This window comes from Euwallacea fornicatus, chromosome 29 (assembly GCF_040115645.1).
Source record: "Euwallacea fornicatus isolate EFF26 chromosome 29, ASM4011564v1, whole genome shotgun sequence".
Lineage (NCBI taxonomy): Eukaryota > Metazoa > Arthropoda > Insecta > Coleoptera > Curculionidae > Euwallacea > Euwallacea fornicatus.
The window spans coordinates 1,522,967-1,547,586 of NC_089569.1; the positions used below are offsets into that span (position 1 = coordinate 1,522,967).

At 37.9% G+C, this 24,620-nt stretch overlaps 2 protein-coding genes across 10 annotated transcripts; one reads left to right on the top strand and one right to left on the bottom strand.

Annotated features, from left to right (window-relative positions):
- Positions 1–23: 23 nt before the first annotated feature.
- On the top strand, positions 24–24,282 carry LOC136347629 (tyrosine-protein kinase transmembrane receptor Ror-like). Of its 4 annotated transcripts, none has more exons than XM_066297780.1 (19): positions 24–490; positions 18,974–19,066; positions 19,120–19,298; positions 19,346–19,493; positions 19,545–19,593; positions 19,642–19,857; positions 20,409–20,525; positions 20,577–20,848; positions 20,904–21,233; positions 21,289–21,407; positions 22,036–22,243; positions 22,308–22,519; positions 22,577–22,673; positions 22,721–22,856; positions 22,907–23,039; positions 23,089–23,284; positions 23,516–23,637; positions 23,695–23,798; positions 23,885–24,282. In XM_066297780.1, exons 1-19 carry the CDS (start codon positions 439–441, stop codon positions 24,048–24,050), a joined length of 2,949 nt encoding a protein of 982 aa, XP_066153877.1. In that variant the 5' UTR covers positions 24–438; the 3' UTR covers positions 24,051–24,282. The 4 variants fall into 4 exon arrangements, with proteins under 4 accessions (XP_066153877.1, XP_066153878.1, XP_066153880.1 ...); XM_066297781.1 differs by having other exon boundaries at positions 22,039–22,243; XM_066297783.1 differs by having other exon boundaries at positions 23,863–24,000.
- On the bottom strand, positions 3,858–18,353 carry LOC136347631 (uncharacterized). Of its 6 annotated transcripts, XM_066297789.1 has the most exons (14): positions 18,119–18,353; positions 9,449–9,698; positions 8,795–8,874; positions 8,656–8,744; positions 8,199–8,356; positions 7,883–8,049; positions 7,630–7,828; positions 7,034–7,209; positions 6,670–6,910; positions 6,285–6,595; positions 5,046–5,307; positions 4,678–4,994; positions 4,389–4,624; positions 3,858–4,333 (listed from the first exon to the last, which is right to left on the bottom strand). In XM_066297789.1, the coding sequence occupies exons 3-14, from the start codon at positions 8,839–8,841 to the stop codon at positions 4,023–4,025; spliced, it is 2,514 nt and encodes an 837-aa protein (XP_066153886.1). In that variant the 5' UTR covers positions 8,842–8,874; positions 9,449–9,698; positions 18,119–18,353; the 3' UTR covers positions 3,858–4,022. The 6 variants fall into 6 exon arrangements, with proteins under 6 accessions (XP_066153886.1, XP_066153882.1, XP_066153884.1 ...); XM_066297785.1 differs by having other exon boundaries at positions 4,678–5,307; positions 18,143–18,352; XM_066297787.1 differs by having other exon boundaries at positions 4,678–5,307; positions 6,285–6,568; positions 18,119–18,352.
- Positions 24,283–24,620: the final 338 nt, after the last annotated feature.

Genomic DNA, 24,620 nt, shown 5'->3' on the forward strand with positions numbered 1-24,620 from the left:
GTCAATTGTTTTTAGAAGCTTGATGGCCGTCGAGGGAGTAGTGTCGTTCGCATTAAAGACGTTTATAATTTTCTCGATTTTTATTAGATTTTATAATAAAAATTACTGAATTGCTGAATGAAACTATCGTGGTAAATTTATTCCTACAATGTTAGCTCCCAGGAAAGTGTTAATTTCCTATTAATTCGCGTCCGTAATAAGTGGTTTTGGCACCGGTGTACCCGACCGTGGATGGACTTCTTTTAATAATTTTTTTTCAACAAAAGTTTATAACTTCCTGCTATTGTGTCTGCAAATGTTCGTTAAAACAGTGTTTAAAGTCATGGAAATCGAACTGAAAAGGACTATCAGAGATTTCTAACGTAACGACCAGTTTAAGAGGGATTTGTTTACATTCTAGTGTAGGTAATTAAAATGCGTGAAGACTAGTGCTGAAGAATGAATAAGGTCCTTTGTTTATTGGCTGTGACACTGCTTTTTAGCTCATTAGGTAAGTAAATATATCTCAGTTAATTTACAGAATTAAATATCAGCGTCCAAGTAGTTGCTTTGAAGTGTTTAAGTGAAGAAGAAATAAGTTGATACTCATTATGTATCTTCTTGTAAAGAGGAGAGAATTAGTTGAATGTTTATATTAGAGTCTAAAGTAACTTCTATTCCACAGGCACTAAATATTAACCCAACAGAAGCCTCCTTTGAAACCCTGATATTAGGGGTAGATTGGCAAGGTCCTTTGGTGTACTCATTTTGGCATATTTATGAGGCATTTCTAAAAGAGTTTGTCATCAATTTACTTCTCATTTCTATACAAAACTTATTAATTACTTGTATATGTGAGGTTTTAATTAATCAAATTTTTTGTTTACATAATTTAATCAGTTATCCTCAGTGTCTTGGTAAAAATCCAAGAGGTGCAACTTTCTCAAGGTTACATTAAGTACTGTTAAATTGAAAGTCAGAAGTAAAAAAGAAGGGATGGCATTGCTATAAGTACTTAAAATTGTATTTGTAAACCCTTACTATGGGAGTCAATTTAGGGAGTTGCACTAAAGAATTGCTCACTTGATAATAGTATATTTCTTGTTGAATTTTTGTATGTTTGAATTAGCTGATATTCTGACTGAAAGTCCAAGAAGCGAAGCTTTCATTGAGAGTAGATGCTTGTGCATACTTCTACGAATATCCTGAAGACCCATTCACCCAAAAAAAAATGCGCCAAACATTCTACTTTCAATATTAAACCAGTTAAGCAGTTTTGCGTCATTTCTTCCATGACTTTTTCACGTACTGAACCGTGTCTATTAGATTAAAAACTCTTCCACAGGCCTATTAAAACAGTTTAAGCTTAACATACTTGTACGTTTAAAACCGCAGTATACAGATAAGAATCGTGTTACTGCTGCTTGGAGGTATTTCACCAGAATCTGCATAATCACTAGTTTAAATTGTGAATAGTCGCAGATGTGGCTAAGGGTGAGTTATTCGATTTCGCACCATCAGGGTGTAGGATTTCTTTTCTGCACATTAATTGTTATGACTGAGGGGGTCATATTTCCTTTTGGCATGTTTACATCTTCGCCCCACCCTCTAGACGAACTCTCGAGATGGGAAAAGAAATTGAATAGCTAGAGGAACATGGAAGTTTATTGACAATAGATCCCAGTTTATGCTTTTAGTTCTTGGGTTTGTATAGGTTTACGAAGCACAAAAGCCGAGGAAATCCTTGCAGATTGCTTCGCCGAGGGCAAATGTGTTGAAAAGCAAATTGGCCGACTCGACGTATCGTAACTCATTGAAATTCCCCACCAGGGTTAGAAACTGATTATATAAAATTCGTTTTATATCATTCGAGATTTCCCTCTTAAGCGGAGGGAGTTCAAAAGTGATTGAAAGGAGGCGTGGTGAAAGCTTAAGTTGTTGTAAATGGGAGTTTTCAATCTCGTAATTGCAGCGGAAGGTAAATTAATTTAAAACTTCCGTCACAACAAACTCCTGTGATCAATACAACCACACCCGGTTATATGTGGGTACAGTTATTGAAGGACCCGTTCATTAACCCTTATAAACACTTACGAACGCAGGCGAGAAGCGACAAGGTGCCTAATCTAATTATTTAGCAATTTGTATGCTCGCAGATGGTAGAGGCGTTTACTCAGAGGTAATCTGCCCTGTTTCTTCATTCATAACTATTGCTGAAACACTGCTGGGGTTATAATTTTAAAAATGCATGTAATTTGGCCCTAAGGCTGGCTTTCGGTGGATTATCAAGTCGTTGGTTCTATATTTTAGCCCCATCGGCTAATTTCAAACTCCGTTACAATACGTTCGAGAAATTTCAATATCAAGGGAATGCCGCTCGCTACTTCATGGGCAATGACGCTGAGAAGTGTCACGTCATTCCTTAGTCACGTTCCGCCAAAATAATTATTTTCTTATCTCTCTTTTGTCGGGCTATTCATCAACTCCCTTTTCCACTTTGTCCACGTATATTCCTTCGATATTATTCAAAGTTTCACAAGAATGCTCGATTGCCTGCAAACCGTATCAGTAATAAGTCCCCAAAGGATTTATGGGATTAATCGGGAGATAGATAACTTGCGAACGCTTTTATTCATCCCTTAGGACTGCTTTTCCACCCTTAAGCTTTTATTCTTTGATTAAAACTGGGAGGTTAATCTCGATATCGTCGGGCAATTATTCTTTAGGGATTTTTGCCAAAAAGTGCGATATTCATGCGAGTAAATGAGCTTTTCAGGAATTTAATTTGGGGCCCAGAAATCCAAATGGGATTAGATGCCCGCACCTCAGTCGAGTCCAGGCATAATAAAGTATCAAATGTCACGCATTCTTGGTCGCTGCCAAAGAGTTTCTTGTTCTAAATATACATGGTTTGCGCTAAAAATAATTCCTAAAAGAAATGTCACTATGCACGTATCCGGAAGAAATGTTGGGAAAGCCCTTCCTTATCGATCCAAGTACACGGAAAAATCATTTCATTTCGATCTTCTTCTAGAAAGTGATCTAATATAGTTGAACCCTAGCGGATGCTTCATTTATTTTGGAACATGTGTGTGCAAATACGCTGGTCAAATGCGACTCTTAAACTTTATTTATGGGATTGTTCAACCCCGGGGAAAACGACGAAATATATGGAGAAACGCTTGGGGGAAATGTGGGGCAGACACATTATTCAGGGTAGTATATTGCGGCTGGAATGTGGAACTTTGCAAATGTATCGTCTTTGGAATTCTTGATGTTTGGTCAACGCAGTTTTAATAAACCGCCATAGATAATTTTTCTGCAGTTATTGAAGTTTGTATTAATTTATTTTAAAGTAACTATAAACATGGGTACATGAAATCACAGGCCTCATTCGTTGCCTTCAATTCTAGTTGCTGTCGTCTGAATGACTTAAAATACCTATAAAGACAAGCTGAGGTCAAGGGTGTTCGAGAATGTTCGAACTCGTTCTATTTTATAATAAATACTCCTTAACGGTTTTTTTTTACTTTGTTACTTGTCATGTCGCCAAATTGTCAAGAATCTTAAGAGAACTTGCTGAAAACTTTAATTACGCGTGGGACGGGACTAGAGGGAGTGGTGCGTACCACTTTCCACCTTGGTTCATTTATTTTCTCTCTGCGTTGACAGATTTAACATTGGAAATTCGATTTATTGCGCCCTAAAAGAATAGTTCTTCACTCCTGTAAATATAAGCCGGATTTCAGCAATCTCAATTAAGACTTTGATCCCTCTACCTTCTCACAATATTTTTTCAATGTTCATGCCCCGGGAGTCTCGCAATCTCGGTAAATGCAACTGTAAATTTCTTTGTGAGTCACTAAAACCTCCACACGAAAGTAAAACCGACCTTTATTAAAATTATTGATATTTCTATAACTACATAAAAAATACTGATTTAATCCGGTTATACGACAAACGAAAAATTAAAAATCGCCCGATACTAATCTCATAATGTGGAATGGCAGTAAGTCTTCTTCGGTACCACTACTACAGTTACGTTACAAACAGCCGTTCCCCCAGCACCCGCACCAAGGAACTTTTCCGTTTACGGCCACATTGGAGATTCCCGACATTTTCCTGTGGTTCTCGTGGGATTCGCAAGAAGACCCGCTATTTGTTCGTTCGCGATCACTGTAGTCGTCATATAGGAAACTACCATAGCCCATTCCGAAGCTCAAACTGGGCCCCATTTGAGACCTGTCTGTGCAAATGGAGAAGGAGCGCTCCCTCAGTTGTCGGGGGTCCGTGGATCCTCGTGGATGAACTCTTGAACCACCTGATCTCCTGTGCTTCTTGTGCTTCTTTGAAGCTTTCGAGAGAAATGTATTTTTTTCCAATGTTAGGTGATATGAAGCTACACTTACCGTCATGCATTAGGTGAACATGTCTCACACGATCAGGACTTATAGAGACACTCTTGCGGGCTTTTTTGTCTTCTTTCTTTGTCTCTTTTTTCTTGTCGCTTTCTGAGGAATTGGGAGTTTTGGGCTCCACATTAGACGTTTCTGTAGTGGATTTCTTGGATTCTATGCTAGGCGTTTTCTGGTGGTTCACGTGCTTGCTTATCCTCTCTTTGGGTTTCGGCGAAGATGGATCGGGCCTATTTAATGGAATTATTATCATGTGCCGATCAAAATGGATTAATTTAATTACTTGGTGGAATCTGCAATAATGGACGGTTTCGGAGTTGTAGCTGATGATTTAGAAATGCTGGAGCTAGGATCACATCCTCCAATCGCAAGCTTCTTTAAACGATCCTTCTCCCTTTTCCCTTTAAAATGTATCGATACTTTCTTGGTGATGCTCATTTTCGGCGGTTTCACCTTCTCTTGCTTCAGCTCACCACTGGTCTTCTCATTGCCCTCAATCTTCGTGGTTTTCAACTTGATATTCTCCTCGTTTTCCGTGGATTTTTGATTCACAGGTGTGTCTTCGAGTTGCTGCCCCTCGGGAGATTCGGACTGAGTTTTCTGCATGAAATTATCAGGATTGTATCTCCTACTGAAATAGTCGGAATTTACGTAGTTGTCGGTGAGGTTCCCGAAGAAAAACGGGTTGTAATCCTGATCTCTTGGCGACGTTAAAGTTTGACAAGAGGTTTCCTGTTTGCTGGTCGGGTAAGCGGAACTGTGGTCGGTTTCGTATGGTTGGGGGAGCACGGGCATGGTGACATGCAAATTGCATTCATTGGGGGTCCCCGTCTGATTGGGAGGGACTATGCATAGGTTTTGCTGGGAAGCGGAGAGGGAGTCTAAGTGGTTGGAATTGATGCTTTCGAAGCTCCTAAAATTAAAATGCAGTTATACATATACAACGTGTCCCAAACCGATTGTGCCACACTTAGGGAGATTACAGGGAATATTGCGGTGAACAATTTTAACGCAGAAACCCCTAGTCAAAAATGAGCAGGTTTGGCTCCAGAGCCGTTTTTGTTTAAAACACTTCGACATTCAAACTAAACGAATAGAATAGAATAAAAACAAACTAAACAGACGCTTGTTTGTCTCCTCCGTTTTATTAAGGATATTTATTCAAACGTTCCGATGGAGATACCGGATAGAATGTGTTTCTAACATGACTGTGTACCTGCACATTTTGTCCACATTGTACGGTATAATATAAATCAACATTTTTATGGACAATGGATCGGAAGTGGATGGATCCGGTGGCCAGTGCGAAGTCCCGATTTAAGTCTGTTTTTTTTCGTCTGGGTTCACATCGAGTCGTTAGTATACGAAACTTGTGTGACCATCCAAGAGGAATTGTTGAGAAGACTGATCATGACATCTCTTTCCATGCAGCAGAATCCACACATCTTACCACGGGAGCGCGATTCAATGATCCAAAGAACAAGTTCGTGTAATCGGGTTGGGGTCGTCATTTTGAACTTTTATTATAATTTTTTTGCGTTATCTTCGACAAAATTGAATTAAATATCGAAGTTATGACGTCGACGAGCTAACGTTACATTTTTGAACAAAAATCTCTGCGGCTAAATCGGTTCGTGTTCGACTAGGGGTTTCTACGCAAAAATTTTTCACTGGAATGTTCCCCATAACCTTCTTAAATTTGGCAGGACTTCTTTGGCACGCCCTGTACGATTCTTGTAAATATGCTACGTTATCTGGAGTAGCAAACATCCTCTTTCTAGTTCAGCAAAACAGATCGATGTCCGCTCGGACGAAAACTCGAGGATAATTCATTAGACAGATGTCGTAACGAATTGTTACTTTCAGACGCTCACAACAGCTGATTCTCACCTTTGAATGTTCTTGTACTTGTCAAACCCAATTAAGGGCATCGCTTTGGGCATCAGCACCACGTTCAGCTCGCTCTTATGTAATCTCTCCTCACTCGCACTCAGCGGGTTGGCTCGATTGCCGGTTTCCGAGCCAATCAAACGGTCCAGAACCGGGTTCTGGGTGTAAGTCAAGTCCTGCTCGTGTTCCCGAACAGCCTCGAAGAAGTTTTGCTCCTCGAAATGTGGACTCCCGTGTGGTGGTTCTTGAATAGTAGGTAAAAGATGAGGATTGGGGATGGCCCTCTGGAAATTGGTTAGCTTCAGTATGTCCTAGAATTGAGGCACTATTTGTTGGTTCTTTAGCCTTTCTTTGACAGAGAAATAATCCGAAATTCCCAACAAACCTGCGATATAGATTCGATGTCGTGCAGCAATTCCTCCAAGTTGCCACCGTTCGAGAAGGTGGTACTTGGAGTGGTATTGCTGTAAGTTAAATTCTTGGAGAAGTTCTGGTTATCTATTTTCACTATCAGGTCCGTGGCCTTTTTTTCCATTCCTTGAGTCTCGGGAGGGGGTTGCGTGTTTTTGGGCGCCAGCACCACGTTCTGGTAAAAATTCGTCGCGTTAGTGTGGACGATCTTTTTACTGAAATATATCAAAAGCCTGTTGATAATTAGAGGAAACAGCCCATTAGGCCAATTAGCGCAAACACAACGCACCCCCCAAAGGCAAAATTAATGTTTTCCATTAGCCCCATTCCGGTCTTACCTTAGGAAATTTTCCGCCTCTGAATTATTGGTATGCTGCGGGAAAACCACCTGCTGGTTTTCGTATAGGGGCGGGGGACTGGGAGAGATGGCCACGGGGGGCGACTCTCGGTCGTTATGGCAGGGGTGGGGGGGTGGCGTGTACAGGTCCTCCGGATATAAGGGTTCTTGACGCACCTGAGGTTTTTTTGTCGTATGAGAGTGTGATCATGAAGCTTCTTATTGCGTTGTCAATTTACTCTAATGCTCAAAAAAATGATTGTAAGTCGTAAAAATGGCAATTAAAATTCTCTTGACGTGCTCCCGACGAACGATCCCGCTGTTAAAACGTCTCTTTTATGGGGACCACCCAGAGACATTCCCTTAATTGTGAGCGATTGACAAACGCTTTTTCTCAACTCCGTTTTCGGGTAATTACAGAAGAGCTCAAAAATGGCCGGCCATGGAGAACGCGTCTCCTTATAGATCGTCTAAGTTGTACCATCTTCGAGCAGTTTACTTACATGGAAATCTGTTGCGTTTCAAATTTTTATTCAGAATTTTTCCCCAAAATAATCCCTTAGACCGGGTTAGTTCGAGCTACTTCGGAACGCTAACCTGGTTAAATTGATTATCGTCGAAACTCTTCGAGTGCTGTATTGGAGCAAAGTAATTCATGTGCATTGGGCTGGGCAAAGTTTGCGATTTGTTCTGGATTACCGTGCCGTAAACTGGATAACTCTGATCCGGCTGGATCACGTCTTTGTCGTTGTAGTTCCACAGCATGTTCACGGTTTGGTCGTTCGGAAGAGAATGCCTTTAGACGGAAAATGTTTACCAGAAAATTTGACTAAAAGAAGATATAGATTACCGGTTGGTGGAGGAATTTTTATCCGAGTTTTCGCACGTTTCCTCGGTGACTATTGACAGATGATCGAACTGGTCGTGAATGTTTCTCAAGTTACTTTTTTGTACATTTTTTAAGTTCTGAGATGCTTCCTCTTCTTCCGGTTCTTCTGTGCAGCTGGAGCAACTTTCCTACGAACATTTTAACGTATGAACGCCGATTTAACAGGTTCGCAATGAACCTAAAATATGTTTTTTTTTTTGCGAGGCAAAAAGTATCATTAGGAGCCGAGAATCATCGCTCATATCGAGACCATTTCGGGCATAAATCACAAACTTACCGAGTCACTGGAGCTGCTGTACGTGGTAGACGAGGACGAGAAATCCAGTTTCTTGTCTTTGAGCAATTTATCAAGTTTGTCGTATTCGTCCCGCAAACACCATATTTCTTTTTTCAGCATCTCGTTCTCCCGCTTCAGTTTCTTGATGTCTGATTGGCCTACAAACAGTTTATAATAAAGATATTCCGAGGTGATTCTACGCATTTTTTTTTTGTCAGCTATAGAGCGGAGCTATGATTAAACGAGAGACGAATCATGACCCGATGTTATGACACGAAACACCGGATTGTGTATGTCCGACACGTTGTTATAGGAAAAATTTTATATCTGCAAGTTGGATCGATCCCAATTTTTTAATTTCGGGTCAAGGCGCGTGGAATTTTTGGAAAATTGAGTCAATGTCGCCCCTATTTCCTCTTTCCTTTGTGCCTTTGTCGTTTGGAGGTGCGACGCTCACCTCTTTCTATTTCTGCGTTGATGTTGATCGTTTTCAGGCGAAGTTCCTCGTTCTCGTATAGCATTCCTCTTGAAGACTTTCGATCCAGTCTAAAATACGTTCTTCCATTATTAATGAAACAAAACGTGCATTAAGTTACCTCCTGTTCGGCTTGACGTTGTTGTCCCTTCTCCGCGTCCTTAACATTTTTCCTTATCCCCAAAGTGCCTTACGTCCACCCTAGAGGTACACAATCGTTAAAATTCTATGCAGCTTTCGATTTATTTGTCGTGAATCAAATCCGGGCGTAATAAAATTGCCATAAAGAAGGATATTTTTCTGACATTTAAATCCCACACATGTTCATCTTTTTGGGGTAAGCAGGACTTTGAGATGTGGTCTATTATACCATATGGATATGTTTTATTGCTCTGCAGTTTCTTTTTATTGCTCCTCGTAAAGTATGGCTTATGTAAATTAACGAGTTATTACTCTTTTATGACAGGATCAGAGATGTGAAATTAATTAACCAGATTTAGTAGAGTCATTCAGGCAGTGAATGTGGCTTAAATTTGTTAAAAAAAAAAGAGTTTTTTTTAATTTGATTTTTCAGAATTTGGAAACGTAGCTTGCAGTATTTTTCCATTGGCGTTATCGGCGAGCAGTCAATTGTTTGACCCAGCTGCGTTCGAAAACGTCTTCTGTTTCCACTTTTTTTTTAGCATAATTTTTTATTCGCTCGCATATTATTAGCCACACCCTGTACCTCACGTCGAATCCCCGACCGAGATCTATTTATATCACTAAAACTTACCAATAATAATCCAAGAATATTCTTTATTGCTTCCTGCTTATAAACGGTATATGTTGTTATCCTATGCATTTAGTTATAATATATTTTAATGAACATCCGTTAATACGCGTCTCTGCTGCTGGAAATGAAGATTTTATCCAAAACACCTCGTGTAAACAAAGACATTCTCCGTCGTGTTACAGAGCGGTGCCATTGATTGGAGCTTGTCTTGAAGTTCGGTTTGTTTTTCTTTTTCTCTTTGACTTTCGGGCTGTAAATAGAGTAAAAATGCGTTTTAAGGCTGGTTTGTGTCTTTAGTTAAAAGAAATTGTCAATCGCCAGGTTGTTGTCAATAATTGCTGCGGAAATAAATCATTCTTGACATCAAAAGCCCGGGATAATTTGTACAAAGATGTACCGCAGTTTTTGCTTTAGAAAAGGGTAAGCCGATATTGACGGATAAAAAAAAATTATATATATATTTTTTTTTATATAAAAAAAATTATATATATATATTTTATATATATATACAGGGTGGTCATTTACTGCGGTCTCGGAAGATTACGGCTAAACAATTTAATATTTTGAATTTCTTTTTTTTGCGTTATATAGAACTCGATTATGGATACATTCTAAAATTGTTTTCGTTTTATACAGAGTGTTCTAAATAAGTGAAAAATATCAAAATTATGTTTTTTTTTTTAAATAGGACACCCCATACATTAATATCGTTTTAGATTTCTTGAGAAAAATAAATGTAAGTTTCATTAAGGTCTAAATCTTAAGCATTTCGAAATAATTAAGTTTTTTTAAAAAAATCATGCAATTTTAAAAACTTTTTTGAAGGAAGTGTAAACTGGAGTAAATCGAAATTCGTACCAAACCTTAGATATGAGACGTATTTTATGTCAGAATTATTAAAATTGGAATATCTCATACAGTGCGTCCAAAAAATAACATGAAAATTGCATTCTTTTTGAAAGGAAATAACTTGCTTAATTTAAATAGAACACCCCATATTTTATTACCATTAGGTAACCATAGCAACTGATATAAAAAGTAATAAAATTTGCTACCTTTTCTTAAATCTTATTTTTCGAAGAAAACCTGTACATTTAGGTATAGGAAGGTGTAACGATTTTTGATTAGTCATATGTTTATCTCTTATTTCGAGTAATAAAATATGGGGTGTTCTATTTAAAAAAACATAATTTTGATATTTTTCACTTATTTAGAACACCCTGTATAAAACGAAAACAATTTTAGAATGTACCCACAATCGAGTTCTATATAACGCAAAAAAAAAATTCAAAATATTAAATTGTTTAGCCGCAATCTTCCGAGACCGCACTAAATGACCACCCTGTGTATACAGTGGTGGCCGTAGAAATAGGCCCACTACTGGTTCAATTTTAAATATGGAAAAAAGTTTATTGGAAGTTATTCTATCTCGTTCGAAATAGGGTCCTAAATTTCTACAAAGTTGGTAATTATGTGCGTCAATAGAAACCAGGGGAATTACCTTACACCAGAATGGTACTTCCCCTGTTTCGTTTAGACAGTCAAAACTAAGGTGGTCATAATAATAAGACCAGTGTATTAAAAGCTCGTTATTTTCTTAATAACTTTCACAATTCCTCATTAATTAGAATAGCAATTGAAAGGTAAGTCTAATTAATTATTTCGAAACATTTTGATGCATTTTAATAATTAATACACAAACAGATGGGGCGTAGAAACCACTGTTCTTTAACTGAAAGAATTAGAATACAGACACTTAGAGATGAGGGCAATTCCCTTCGTCGAATTGCTCAAAAACTAGGAAGATCGAAAACGTTAATAAATAAATGCCCTCAAACACGAAGAACAACAAGAAAATCGCGGTCGTGAGAGGAAAACAACCATTTTGACCGACCGCCGAATAAAACGAGAATTTAAAAAAAAAACCTTTTTTTAAGTTCTAAAGAACTTCAAAATGACCTAAAATTGGAAATAAGCTCCAGAATTATCCGAAGACGATTGCAGGAAGTTCATTTACATGGCCGAGCGGCTCGAAAGGTACCGTTGTTATCAAAAACAAATTAAAAAGAAGAAAATGTGCGAAAAATCATCTTCCGCTTTGAAAACGAAGATGACAACATAAAATTGTGGAAAAATGTTCTTTTTTCGGATGGTCGACGGTACGTCATGGGGCCACCAAAACAGGAATTGCTTCCAAAACACACTCTAAAAACCCTTAAACATGGAGGTGGTAATATAAAATTGTGGGGTTGTTTCTCTTGGTTCGGTGTTGGTCCTATTTATTGGATAAAAGGAATCCCGAACCAAGAGGAATACCTTAAAATAACGAAAAATGTTATGCTGCCATATGCTTCGGAAGAAATGCCATTAATTTGGAAATATCAACAAGATAATGATCCGAAACATACGACTAGGCGAGTGAAACAATTTTTTCAAAATGAAGCAATTTCTGTTACGCCATGACCTTCGCAATCGCCGGATCTGAATCCCATCGAAAATCTATGGGTACGCCTTAAGGCCGCTGTGAGGAGTCAACAGGTCAAAAATTAAGAAGAACTGTGGTCCATAGTTCAATGGGACTGGGAAGCTGTTCCTGATGAGCTCTGCCAGCGTTTAATAAGATCAATGCCTAAAAGATTAAAGGCAGTGATTGCCCAAAAGGGAGAAGCAACCAAATATGAAACGTTAGGCCATATTCAATTGCTAATTTCGTTTTTTTTTCTTTTTCTTTTTTTCTTTTTTTTTTCTTTTTTTTTCTTTTTTTTTTTCTTTTTTTTTTCTTTTTTTTTCTTTTTTTTTTTGATAATGCTTTACCGGTCCTATTTTTACGACCACATATTTATTTTGTTTTTATTGTTTTATTGAAGACTTTAATTTATTTTTCGTTAAATTATATTTTTGTATATTGTTTTCTTTATTATTAAATGTATTTTAGTTTTTTTTAGTCTAATTTTTTATCTCTTTACTGATAAAAATAAAAAATTGAAATTTTTGAAGTGGTCCTATTTCTATGGCCACCACTGTATATACAGCATCGGACAAAATTATTGCAACATTTCAAAAATGTTTATTTAAAAGGTTTTAATAAACTAATCAAATACATATTTTGCATAAATCTACTATTCATAACGACTGCCTCATATATATGAATAAAATAATTGTTAACCCATTTTTTTGTATTAATTAAAAAAAAAAAACGTTTTCGCGCTGGACATAAATATTGCAACAAAATATTTGCCTTACAATATATATTAAATTTTAACATTTGGGCCCTGATTTATCAATATTTGGTGTAATACCCACGCGCCTTTATAACATCCGCCATTCTTTTTGGCATTGAATTAAGTAGGCGATTGATGATCTCTGGATTAACCGCCTTCCACTTACCCTCTAACTTTTCGTAAAGTTCATCACCGTTCTTCTCATCTATGTTTATAATACTTATGTCCAATATTTCCCACAAGTTCTCTATTGGGTCGAGATCAGGAGTGTGAGCAGGCCACTTCATTACCTTGATTTCGTTTGATTCTAGCCATTCTTTTACCATTTTTGATGTGTGCTTTGGATCGTTATCGTGCTGAAATTCATATCGAAGTGGCATAAATTCTTCTGTATGTGGTTCCGATTCATTTTTCAAGACGTCCCTATACATGAATCGATCCATCCTGCCATTTATTTTATGCAACGGCCCCATACCAAATGCTGAAAAACAGCCCCGCACCATTACCGATCCACCACCATGTTTCACAGTGGGGCAAATGAATTTTGGATCCAATCTTTTATTGGGTGGTCGTCTTACATGAATTGTTCCATCACTTTTGAATAAATTAAATTTCGATTCATCGCTGAATATGACTCTTTTCCACTGTTCCGGTGTCCAGTTAATGTGCTCTTGTGCAAACTGCAATCTTGCCTTGACATTCTTCTTGCTCAGCAGTGGTTTCTTAGCAGGACGGTAACTTCTAAGGCCTCCTTCGACAAGTCTCCTTTGCATAGTTCTACTTGAGATAGTTCAATCCGAAGTTCTACTGATTTCTGCCAGAATTCTTGTAGAAGACAGGAATGGATTATTTTTTGAAATGTTCAAAATTTGTCAGTTCTCGCTGTAGATTTTCCAGGTCTTCTGGGATTTTCAATTGGTACCATAATACCAAACAAAACGAACCATTTTATTATTCTCGACACTGTGGATCTTGGAACTTATAAATTTCTCCAAATTGTGGATTGTTTGATACCCTTTTGGTAGGCATCAATCATTCGTTTTCGAATGCAACAAGGGGATGTTTCACTCCTTGCCGTTGTTAAATCTTAATTTAAATAACTTCTTGAATGACAAATTATCACTCTTCGGTACAAGACTTGGAGAAACACCATTTTAAAAATGGACATCTTAGTTGTTGCAATATTCATGTCCAGCGCAAAAACAGATTTTTCAAATATTTGTGGAAATCAGTCTATTTACTTTTTTTTATTTGTTTATTATTGACGATCAGTATGAACAGAAATTCCATGCAGGAGGATTGTTTATTTCGTCCATTACCACTTGTAAAATATTAATTTTTTTTAAAGTTGCAATAATTATGTCCGGTACTGTACATACACAAGGTGAACCTTAAGTAGGGGTTTCCCCTTTGACACGATACAAACTTAAGAAAACTAAGCAAAATCTTTATGTAACATTTTCAGGAATCTCAAATGCAACCTAAATATACGTGTATAAAAGTTTAAATAAATAACACAATCCTTGCTTATTATTCCCTTCGAGAATGGGTATAAAACGTGTTCTATATTGCCGTTATTCGTTTCGCACAAATCGTCGCTCGCTTTATCCACGACCCTGTACATGCCGTTAAGAAACATCTTTTTCCTCCGATTATTTGTGCGGCGTCTTCTATCTGTTTACGCAACTCTGCCATTGTGTCGATTTCAGTCGCAAACGGCTAACTTTCTATACAGGGTGTTCCTTAATGGCGTGCGGACATTTCGAGGTGGGCTTCTACGTGAAAAAATAACGATAGATCGCTATAGAAACTATGTTCCAAAATGCTCCCCTACGGAAATACGGGGCTGCAGGGTTTTGAGGAAAAAATAAAAATTAATATTTCCGAAACCGCGTGAGATGTTTCGGTGAAATTTGGTACGTAGCGACAGTTTATAAAGGGGCACTAATTGCGGTTCGATAAAAGCTTATTCAAAACTATTTTAATGCGAAAAATGAAACAATTGAAAATTTAACACATTGCGGATCGACACTGTAACGAAGTATGAATTACAACCGACAAGAAGCGAAAAAAAAACGGTTTTTACAACAAGTGCTGAAAACAATTGATATTCCATTACGATGTCAACCCGCAATGTGTGAAATTTTCAATTTTTTCATTTGTTGCGTTAAAACAGTTTTCATTGAACTGCCTATTTTCATTGCAATTAATGCCCCTTTATGAATTGTCTTTAAATACCAAATATAATTGAAATATCTCAAGCGGTTTCGGAAATATTCATTAATTTCCGTTTTGTTCTTAAAACTTTGCAACCCTAAAAAGCTTTCGTAACAGAGAATTTTGGAACATAGTTTACGTGACCCGCTGTCATTATTTCTTCATGTGGAATCCCACCTTAAAATATTCGCACACCATTAAGGAACACCCTGTACAACCCTACAGTTAGAAATCGCATAGGTTTTGATCTCGTGATCCCGCAGGGCATCTCATTTGTCCATTTGAGCCTGCCCATCTCATGGAATTTTTTTAATTTAAAAAGTCTAGTGCTGTTTTGATTTTTTTTTCATACGCGTGTGTTTCGGTTGTTTTTGAGATTTGGTAAAAGTGTTATACGAAAATATTTCTTAATTTTTTCAGTTCTGTATCGTGTAAAAAAGAAAACCCCTACTTAAAATTCGCCTTATGCTGTGTAAAGGGTGTAACGTACTATTATGAAAATATTTTAGGGGGCAATGGCACTGCGCAAAAATAATTTCAAAAATTCCGATAGTCGATTGTCAAAAACATATCATTTTTCATATACCGGGTGGCAAAGTTTCATATTTTTTCTGCCATTTTGTGTTTTTCCACGAATTCCTTCGAGTGAAATTTTTAAAATTTTGTGCATCTATTTACGCCTCTTTTTAGCAAAATGCCAAAATCGTCAATATACAGGATGTTACGTTTTTTGGGTCACGTATACGCTTTGTATCTTTTTTTGGGTATGAATTTAAATTTCTTCTTCAGTTCTTTGGCTCTTTAGTCTCTCGCTCGTACCTTTCACTGAATTCGTCGAATTCGCAAAAATATCTATCGATGCAAATTAAGAAAGTACGGTCTGCTGTCCCGGCCTGTAGCCTAAGATATGCCGTGGTTGAGTTTACTAATCAAAGTGTCCAGGAAAAGCATTTAATTTTTGAAAAAAGCCAATGGCAACTCTTATGGCGCTCACAGGCTATGCGCAAAGATGTCCCGATATAAAGAGTATTTATCTTCAAAAAAGGGGCCATAGACATTTTTTGGGGCCCATTTAGTCACGTTGTTTACAATGAAGTTATTCAGCTGGTTCAGTAGTACGTGCTCGTGGATTTTTGGAGTTGAGCCCTTCCAAACTTGATTTTTTATTTTGTATTGTCCCGGCGCTGTCTTTTTCCATTGGTGCTCCACCGCATCCCATGTCCGTTATTAGCTTGTGCGATCTAATAGCTTGTTAAAACAGTTACAGCAGTCGTTCAGCGGATTCCAGTTATTTTTGTCAGATTTAGGGGCTATCGAAGTGTTTAGATAAAAAAATTTCACTCGCACACTTGAATCTACTTCGATGGATCCCCTTCCCTTTGCGATGCCTGTTGGATATTGATCTTTCACCGTATGCACTAATAATTGGGCTTTTTCTCGTTAATAATTTAAAAGCGAAAATTGTCCAAAATCATCGCTTTTCCATGTTTCATATAAATTTAACAGGCAATTTCCTTATGCCGCACGTACGTATATGCGCCTGAAAACCTAATATTGGAGATACAGTTATTCCGCACGTACTAAAGCGGTTTAACGGAGTTTCGCCATATTAGGTTGTGATGACTTTTCGGAATCCGTAAAGGTGATGGATGCTTCATTTAATTAACGTTAACCCTGGTCTTCGATTTTTCCGTCAAGTTGCGCCTTATTCGCAGCGACAAGACGTTTATTGTATGGGAAAAACCATTCATAAAATTCCTCCCACTCGATAGAAAATTCGTGTATCAAATTAGTTTTCAGTCGATCTTTCGTGTTATTGTTTCCCGATCCAACAAATCGTTTCTTCCTTCTTTTTTTTTTTTTTTAAAGAGAATTAAACACGTCGGATTCTGGCAGAGATTAACACAAATAGTATAAACAGCTCTCAGTGTTAAATAAACTGTTACCGGTATGTTTTCGATTCATTGTGTTTTTCCTTTTATTTAAATATTGCCTTTAGTTAAACAAAATCGAGGGGCGATTGAAATAATAGCGCTTGAGTGAGACGGTGAAATTCCTCGGTGATTGATCTCGTTTATTGAATTAAACGCGCAGCTCACCTCAAATTCCTGCACGATATTCGGCAACGTTCGCGCCAAAAATGTGCGAGAACGCATTCTCTCGGCGACGTTGATTGGTCGAACAATGCCGTTGCTTCTGTCACATGACCCTAATGGAGTCGAGGCATTGATCAAATTTTCTTCAAACTCCAGAAACAAAAGCCGGTTGCCAGATTGCCATTTTCCCTCTCTACACACGCACTCCAGTCCATTCAGTTCGCAGACTTTCATTGAAGATTTGAGTTTCGCATTCTTTCGTTGCTGTTTACAAGAGGAGTAATGTTATTTTTTTAACGTGGGCAGTGCCCGTAGTAAACCATCGAAACTGCGACTGAATCTCTCGAAATTTCATGTCCGATAGGCAAAGCAGGAAGTTTTGGTTTTTGCACTTCAATTTGCTTTTTTTACTCTTCCTAGTGGCATCGTCATTTTTCGTCATAAAACTTAACGGTCATGATGATGAAGGACTGCGATTGCGATATTTTTGTAGTTACAAACTTGCGACAGTGATATTTTTCCTTGTTCCCTGTCATTTTTAAGCAATAAAGCATTTTTAAAAGTCAAGGAAGTATTCGGGTGATTAATGGCTCGCACCTGTTACCCCTTTACTTACTAAACCATTTTAAAAACATCGTTAAGAAAATTATTTTCATACATATATTTATCTTGTTTTTGTCAACGGCTCTCTTACATCAAAATTATCTTCAATTACTTACATATGTCCGGCCTGCCAAGAATTCGTATATTTTAATTTCGCACGTCATTTTTCTTATTTTTATGTTGGTGAAGGGTTCGCTAGACTGCCTGGTTCCGTTCACGATTTCACACAATGTGTCATTCATTTCGAGGTGCGTGTTGTCCATTATTGTTAACAGTCCACATCGACCATTATTCGTGGGCTCGAGTGAGCTCGAAAAATGTCGTCGTCGCTACATTGCATGAGTTTTTCATAAGCAATAAACGTGCAATTAGGAAATGTTAGCTTCAAGGGAGGAGGGAAAATTTCAGTTTTTCGATTTGTTAGTGCTTTAGTATTCGCAATGCTAAGCTCCATTAGGTTTTCGATGTTCACTGTTAATAGGCACGGGTTAACTTTGAAATTGTTCTGTGTACCTATAAAATAGCCAACTGACCTATCATCAGCAGCAATTTTCTACCTTAAAACTGCTACTGCTTTCCTTCAGCTGCAACCCATCAAAGCAATACCTTTCACACTCATATTTTCATTAACATGATTTCAAATTTTTTCGTGAGTTTCACGCAAAATAAATCAAAACGTTGGGTGTTTCCCTAAGTAGCACCTACTTTCCACGAGCAGCAGGTCCGCGTAGAAAATTCGACTGAAAGCGCTTTCCGCGTTACTGTAAACATACGAAATCTTTTCAGATCTGAAAATCTAAATTTACACTGATTTATTTTCAGATATACCGTACCATATTCCAGAGGTATAGTCCGTTTCAGCGCAGCAGTTAATCGGTCAGCTGAGATCTGAACGATTGAGAATTTGCCCTGCGAAGGCATCATGTTCGATGGTCTTTGGGTTCCAATAAAGTTTTGCTACAGGAGGTCGTTAATATCGGATTTAAATTTAACAGGCAACCGTGCAAATGAGGTTTAAAATCACTTTCTTGCCTTGACACCTAAAATGCACCAACTTCTTAAATTTAATGGGATCTAGTGAAAGTTTCGCAATCGTGTCCCGTATTTCAGTGGTTTAGAAACACTCCTAAAGCCGATCATTATTAATTCTAGATAAACCAGCAGTTAGTGGAACGTAAGCCTTCAAGTGCCATGTAAGCTACAAGTGCGAAAACTAGGCTCTAATGCTTTATTTTGGTTACGGCCATAAACATATCGGTTCGTTATTTGTTTTCAGGTGAAACCTCCCATTAAGTAGAGGCCATTTCGTATATTGTATTAGCTATTAATATCGCGCATAAAAAACTAGTTGTTGCAAATGTGGAATGAAATTCCCTATTTCGTTGCAGTCAATGCAACCCCCGCAGACGATGAGGACTACGAAGAAGACAACGAGGAAGACTATGAAAATGAACATTCCACCGAAAATATTACATCGAATGGTAGATCCTAATTGCCACTGAAATATTTCATTTTTCACCATAAACATCCCTAGGTACATTAACCTTTGTTCAATCGCTTTTGAATGTGACCAAAGACCCGGAAAAGACGGCAAAATTTGTGTGCCTGGTCCACAATTCAGACCCCAATAACACCAAAGTGAATTTTGCCTGGAAGATTAATGAAATGCCAGTAGGAGGGGGAGGAAACAGGATTAAAATCCGGAATTTTAAGGTGAGTGTCCTGCTGGAAATATATGATTTTTGAGATTCTCTGCTTAGGAAAAGGACAACAATTGGCGTTCAGTATTAACAATAAAGAAACTGGAGTTTTTCGACAAAGGTTTTATCCAGTGCATTGCCAGGAATGGGATGGATCGTATACGGTCGCAATGTGCTTTACAGGTCAATCCTGAGTCACACAGATGGGGTATTTAATTGTACGTTATTTCAATGATTATTTTCTAAATTTGAATTTTAGGAAGCACCGCGGCGAACGCCTTGAATTTCGGCGGCTTGGACTCTGATAGGTGATTTCTTAAAAGATTTTTATAGTACATTTTAATGAATTATTTTAGTGCCGGAGACGTAACCACGTTCCTGCCAAATCCGGTGCAGAAAAGTGGAAATCAGGATCAAAATAATTTAATGTCCACAGTATCACAAAAGGCCAAAACTTTCAGCGCCCCCATCACTTTCGATTTGGATAGTTCAGGAAAAGTGACTGATAATAGCGAAAGCTCAGAGCCCGCAGTTGTTTATAATGGGTCTGAGCCGTTCTGTCAAATATACAAGTAAGTCGAAAAATTTCCCAGCGGGTGCTGAAAAATGTTCATAGACCTATTCTCGCAGAATTTAGTACATACTGTTACGTAAGTACCGTCTAGAGTCACCTCTAGAATTTGATTTTTTCCGAACAATCCACGTGAAAAAAGCAGCAAACTAAGTTCGAATTTTAGAACAATTTATGAGAATGAAACTCCTTTCTGTTTTCCCAAGTGGCGCTTCTGCTCCAGTCTCGCAATTAGCCATAAAGTCCTTTAATGAGTGAAATTTTAATGAATTTTAAATGCCAACAGAGGCAAAGTCACATTTTCGTTGTAGATAGGTACGTCGGCGGTTGCTTGTATGTGTGGTAATGATCTTCCGTGGCAAAAACTGTTATAATATAATTTTTCTTTTTAATATATTCCGTGCAATGTATACGGGGTAAACGTTTAACGGTGGCAGTATTAGTTGATTTTAATTGACTGCTCGAGCAGACTTACGACTTTTGCAGGACTCACATATTCAAAATTACTTTTTCACTTCGACGACGAACATTACGATTTTGATTTACTTACAGAGGGCAAGTTTGCAAGAATTTCCTCGCGAACAGATACGTCTTTGTCCAACCTCCCTACACGCAGGAAGACGTTGAAAGCAAGTTATTTAACGCATTCGCCGTAATATCCAGATCAAAGTACGACTCCCAGAAATACGTTTTCCATTTGACTCTTGAATATTTCTTTAGAGATATATCGAATAGCTGCAGTAAATTCGCCCAGCCGAGCATATGTTTCTCTGCGTTTCCCCTGTGTTTGGATCACAGAGTGGTGAATCAATTTCAGCAGACCCACATTGAGGATTTCAAGCTGGCCATCAATGAAACCAAGAAAAAGTTCCAAAATATAAGAAAAAGGTTGACGAATAGCCTGCGGCGCGTGTGTAGAGACGAGTGTATTTTATTGGAAACTGAGCTGTGCAGTAAAGAGTATTCCATCGCTAAAAGACATCCAGTAATAGGTTCGTCGTATATGCTAAATTAAATCGGCATTTTCTATTGTATTTTCTGTTTTAGGGCAGATTATGGAATTGGAAGTGTGCGAGAGCCTTCCAGTGGAAATGGACCCCAGTTCCAGACATTGTTTGTCTTTGGGAGTAGGGGATTTTAAGGGAAATAAAGACGAGCAGTGTTATTGGGATACCGGGAAGTTGTACCGGGGCGTGCATAATACCACCCAATCGGGGGAAATGTGCATCAAATGGTCCCATCAATTCCATTTATTACCCTCCGATTATCCGGAGCTGGCGGGGCATAATTATTGCAGAAATCCCGGGGAAAGTGAGCCAGAGCCCTTCTGCTATGTGGAACACAATAGGAAGGAGATATGCGGTATTTCCAAGTGCCGTGAGTGTATTTAATTATTAGTATTTAAATCTAAAATTGAATCGTCGTATTTCAGTTCTAGTATTCGGCACATACGTTGTAGGGATCTTGGCATTTATTGGTTTAATGGTGGTGACAGTTTTCATGTATTTTTACTGCAGGAGGAAGTCAAAAGTTACCCGAAATCTTCAGAATGTAAGTGCAGGTTGAAAAGCTAATTTGTGCCCTTTGTTTAACAGTGAAAAAGCGAAGGCGGAATGTTGACTAGAGAACTTTAGGAGGGATGAATTATTTCATTTTTGTCCTGTAGTAAGGTCGTACTTTATTTTTCACATGAAAAATATACATACCAACGTTGGACAGTATCGATTGAAAGATAATAGGCATTTATTTCGAAAATCTATTTTTTAATTTAATTTTAATGTGCGAGGAATTCACAATTTTTAATTAGAGACGCCAGGATGCAACATGCTATAACCCTGTGAAATGCAATATGCATAAATATTAAACAGTGTTTATGGAAAAAAAACAGTAATTGTAATTAAAAATTTACGAAAAATCTTGCACCTGCGAGTTTCAGCTTTTCTTCATTACACTTGCCAACAATTAGCATATCGGCTTGTAATGGTGAGAAATTCAAACACACATTGTTGATTGAAGTATAAATGTGATTTGCTTCAAAAATGCATTTTTCTGCTTTTTGTTAACACGGAACAAAGGTACGCCTTCACCATTGTGTCATTACCACTACTTGTCGAATTACTATACTTGCACGCCAAAGTTCCGGAGAAATATGTCCTTTTCTGATACGTTTCTCGCTCAGAAGGACTTGCCCCAAGTCAACAAAAACATCTATGGAAATCCAGGACCTTCCAGCCCTATAGAAATGAACAGCCTTCTGCCTCCTGTCAACAATATACCAACTACCAACCATCGGAGCCACAACCACAACAAAGTCGGCTATCAAAGCCTTCCACAATACACTTACAAAGAAGTACGGTTCATAAAAGAGTTGGGAGAAGGTGCATTTGGTAAGTTTTTCAACCTACTCAAGGAATTTTGGGTGTGAATAAATGATACTATGACCCATTTTAGGGAAGGTGTATCAAGGCGAACTTAAAACTAAATCAGGCAAAGTCTTCGTAGCAGTTAAATCGCTGAAGGAAAATGCATCTGCCAAAACCCAGGCGGATTTCCAGCGGGAAATCGAGCTCATTTCCGAATTGAAACACCCTAATATTATATGTCTACTAGGCGTGGTCACGAAACAAGAGCCCATGTGTATGTTGTTTGAGTACATGTCGGAAGTAAGCTGACATATTTAAAGCTTGATTGTTTAATGATTATGTTTATGTATATCTCAGGGAGATTTACACGAATTCCTTATAGGAAATTCTCCAGAGAATGGAAAATGCTTAACGCATGATCAGTTTCTCGATATCGCTATTCAAATTGCTCAAGGTATGAATCAAGATTTTTCTGTGGACAATTTTTGAGGTTAATTGTAGGTATGGAATATCTCTCCGAAAACCACTACGTTCATAGAGATCTAGCAGCTAGAAATTGCCTGGTTTCCAAAGATTTGGAAGTGAAAATCAGCGACTTCGGGCTTAGCAGAGACATGTATTCCTGCGACTATTACCGGTTGTAATACGGTGAAATGTGTTCTGTTGTTTATTATTAAATGTTTTCAGGGTGCAGTCCAAGTCATTACTCCCAGTGCGCTGGATGCCGCCAGAGTCGATTCTCTACGGTAAATTCACCACCGAGTCCGATGTTTGGAGCTATGGGGTGGTTTTATGGGAGATCTATAGTTATGGTTTGCAGGTTAGCTTAACTGAAAAGTAATTTCAGAGTTTTGTGAATGCGGTTTTAGCCCTATTACGGCTATAACAACCAAGAAGTGATCAATATGATCCGCTCAAGGAAACTCCTTCCGTGTCCAGACGCCTGCCCTAGTTACTGCTACGCGCTGATGGTGGAATGCTGGGCCGAGCAGGCTAATCGCAGGCCGACTTTCAAGGAAATCAGTGATAGACTGAAGGTGTGGAAACAGAGCGGAAGCACTAATGGTGAGTGATAGAATCTCTCAATTTTAACGTATTATAACTCTCTTTATATCTCTAATTTTTCTCATTTTGTTATTCATTTCCTGCTTCATTTTGTGACGTAAGGTGTGTGTGTTTGTATGTATCAAACAGTGCATATAGGCAATATTGCCAGATTGTTGCAGTCTGATGCTTAAAAAAAATTGGGGTAGATTATTTTGAAGCCCCCAAGCTGAAAAAGCAACGTTGTTGTAGGTGCCTATTTCAAGTCAGTGCCTTCATCGTGTCAACCAACTCCTCAGCGCCATTGTATGGCCGGCTCAAAGTCCAGTCACACCTCAGATTCGCAAACTTTATGCCCAGCCATGGAAAATCAGGTATTAACATCAGATTTTTAATTTTTAAGCTCGCGTCAAGAAAGAATCATTATCTAGATTTCTTCACTGACTTGGGAAAGTGACCGACATAATATATCAAAACCATCCTCTAGTCGATTGCACGACAGCCAAAGCAGCCTCACTTCAGGAAGATCTTCTAGGTAAAGAACTAACGTTTCTGCATCTAACTAAAAACGAATGCATATTTTGACCGTTCCAAGTTAGAGTTTATTTGATGCGTATTTAGCTTAGGCAATGCCACGCAGAGCACAAATATTAGCGGGGATGGTAGGAGAGAACGAAGACACAAAGGAAGCAGAAACCTGGACTCCTTAGATAGGATGAATCCGAAGAGTACGGTGGTGAGTAGTAGCACAAGTGGCGACAATTTCGAGACTAGAATTAGGGAGTGATTAATAGAGAGTTTTAGTTAATTTTCTATGCGCATCAAAAAAGGGTTTTTGGACCACTTAAATAGGTGGTGATGGTACCTACTGACATTGAGTTACATTTAATTCACATTATGGTTCTTTTGATATTACTTAAAGTGTGTTTTGCGTTTTCTGCAGCAGCCAGATTCTGGTGAGTGAGTTTATGTATATTACTTTTCTTTAAGTAAACACAAAAATGTAAATACATAAACTTTTAATAAAAAATTGGTTAATAATTATTAGTGCAACTTCGGCCAAATTTTTGATGTTATGTAGTTTTAAATGGTAAATATCATTATAAAAGCAGCTGAAACCTTTTTCTTTTTCCGTAAACAATTATCATTGTTAAATACTTTATGGTTATCTTATGTATTTTTATTTCTACATTTACCGTTTTATTCTCTACAGGTATTGTTGTTATGTATATTGAAGTAACCAAATTATCAGCTTAATCGACGTTTCTAACAGATTTTATTTTTATGTACATGTATACCTATTTTTATGATTAATGAGTGTGTCTGTGTGTGTGTTTATATACCTTCAATTATTCAA